Source organism: Ursus americanus, chromosome 19 (genome assembly GCF_024610735.1).
Source record: "Ursus americanus isolate L20-20 chromosome 19, mUrsAme1.1.p, whole genome shotgun sequence".
Lineage (NCBI taxonomy): Eukaryota > Metazoa > Chordata > Mammalia > Carnivora > Ursidae > Ursus > Ursus americanus.
The window spans coordinates 2,193,658-2,195,405 of NC_142145.1; the positions used below are offsets into that span (position 1 = coordinate 2,193,658).

Below are 1,748 nucleotides of genomic sequence, written 5' to 3' on the forward strand. Positions count from 1 at the left end.
CTCAGCCCAGAGTTGTACCTCCAGGAACTTGGGAGTCTGCCCTCGGCACTTTGCAGCCACCCGCTATTAACAACATCCCTGTCGGGGAGGTGGAGATTGGGTTCGAAAGAGGGAAGTAAAATTTCTAAAACAATAACCTCGACTGATAAGTAGTACGATAAGGCCAATGAAGGGAGTCTCTAGTGTGTCACAAGTGTCTGTTTTAGCACAGAATGGGATGTGTCCCCACCTGCAGGCAAAATCATCAACACAGCTGCTTGGACAGCTTCTAGAAAGAGGCCAATTCAACTCCAGCTGGAGATGCATTATTGTTTAGAGGCTGGTGCTTGGAAGTCCATAAAGGGGACGCATTGTTGCGAGTTCCCTGGAGACCCACTCGAATGTGAGGCTGAGTGCAATCCCCACTTCTCTTAACGAGCTTGCGCGAAGTGGCCGTTACTTCTCACCAGGGAAGAGCTAATAAAATACATTTCATTAAGATGTGTGGGTACCTGTGCTGAAAATCACACTTTATTTGTTTTTGTTTTTTAATAGTGCTTTTTAAAGATCTTGGTAACATAGGAATACATTGCTTTTTCTGGACTGAAACTACTTCCCTTATTTGATGAAGGAAAATATTAAACATGAGAGTAATGGCAAGTATTTCATCACGTGATGTCATTAACGCATGAAACCTGCTCAAATTCATGTGGGCTTTGTTATATCCCAAGCACCACTGGTATTCTCGATATTTTCGAAGTTTTTAGGGAGCAACCTGAAAAACTGATAAAAATTAACCCACTGTGTCTTTGCCTCAGCTTGTGAGGAAGAAGGAAGGAGAACCAGGCTGCCCACATTAGGAATATTCACACTATGTCTGTAACCAATAAAGCTCTTTCCCCATGGGGTCCCACTGAGCCATGGCTCTGAAGCTGGCTGATGTCTAGGTGGCCCTAAGGGACCTTGGAGACAGCACTTTCCAGTGGACATTCATGTCTGCCCTCATGCCATCCCCGGTCTGGGCTGTGGGCAGTATAGACAGGTACGCGGGGTGTCTCTGGAAAGCTGCAGGGCACAGTAGTGAGGGTCTACGTTGGCCAAGTCGTCATGTCCGTCTGTACGAAGTTGCAGAGCAAGAAACATGTGACTGAGGCCCGACGCAGGGCCATGTTCCAGTTCCCCAGCCGCCAGAAGTGAGCTGTGCTCTGGTCCTGCCTTTCCTTGCTCTGGTGTCCAGCCTTCCTGGTGCCATTCCTTCCATCACTCCCTAGACCACATCTCCAAGAGTGGGACGTTACTCAGTTTAATGCGGGTGAATTTGGAGACATGGTGGGGGTGAAGGGGCTCATCCCGGATGGCTGTGGGGGCCAACACACCCCTGATCATGGCTCCCTGGACACGTGGCGGGCTCTGCACTCATGAGAGCCTCAGTGCCGCCCCCTCCTTATTCATGCCCACCAATAAATCCTACTTCCTGTCGAAAAATTGCTACTTTGGCTCGTTGGATTGGCGGTAGTTCGCTTCTCTGTTCATTAGTTAATTCAACACCTGCTTATCGTCAGCCTTCCCAGTTGCCAGCACCGTTCTCAACGCTGAAAGCTCATCAGTGGACAAAACAGACAAAAACTCCTACCTTCGTGGATCTTAATTCTAAGTTGGGAAGAAAGGGACGTAAGCAATGCATAGATAAATAATTAAAACACACAGTGTGTCAGATGGTGAGTCACACTGAAGGGGTTGCAGTCTTAAATTACACAATCAGAAGGGAG

At 48.0% G+C, this 1,748-nt stretch overlaps 1 protein-coding gene across 1 annotated transcript; it reads left to right on the forward strand.

Moving 5' to 3' along the window:
* The first annotated feature begins 1,044 nt into the window (after window positions 1-1,044).
* LOC148108446 (large ribosomal subunit protein uL16-like) lies at window positions 1,045-1,401 on the forward strand. The gene is made up of 2 exons (XM_087869987.1): window positions 1,045-1,172; window positions 1,251-1,401. Exons 1-2 carry the CDS (start codon window positions 1,087-1,089, stop codon window positions 1,399-1,401), a joined length of 237 nt encoding a protein of 78 aa, XP_087726113.1. The 5' UTR covers window positions 1,045-1,086.
* Window positions 1,402-1,748: the final 347 nt, after the last annotated feature.

Coding starts and splice junctions, on each gene's coding strand:
- LOC148108446 (XM_087869987.1), top strand. CDS start 1,087: ATGTCCGTCTGTACGAAGTTGCAGAGCAAGAAACATGTGACTGAGGCC. Junction 1,173..1,250: donor CAGTTCCCCAGCCGCCAGAA/GTGAGCTGTGCT, acceptor ATCACTCCCTAG/ACCACATCTCCAAGAGTGGG.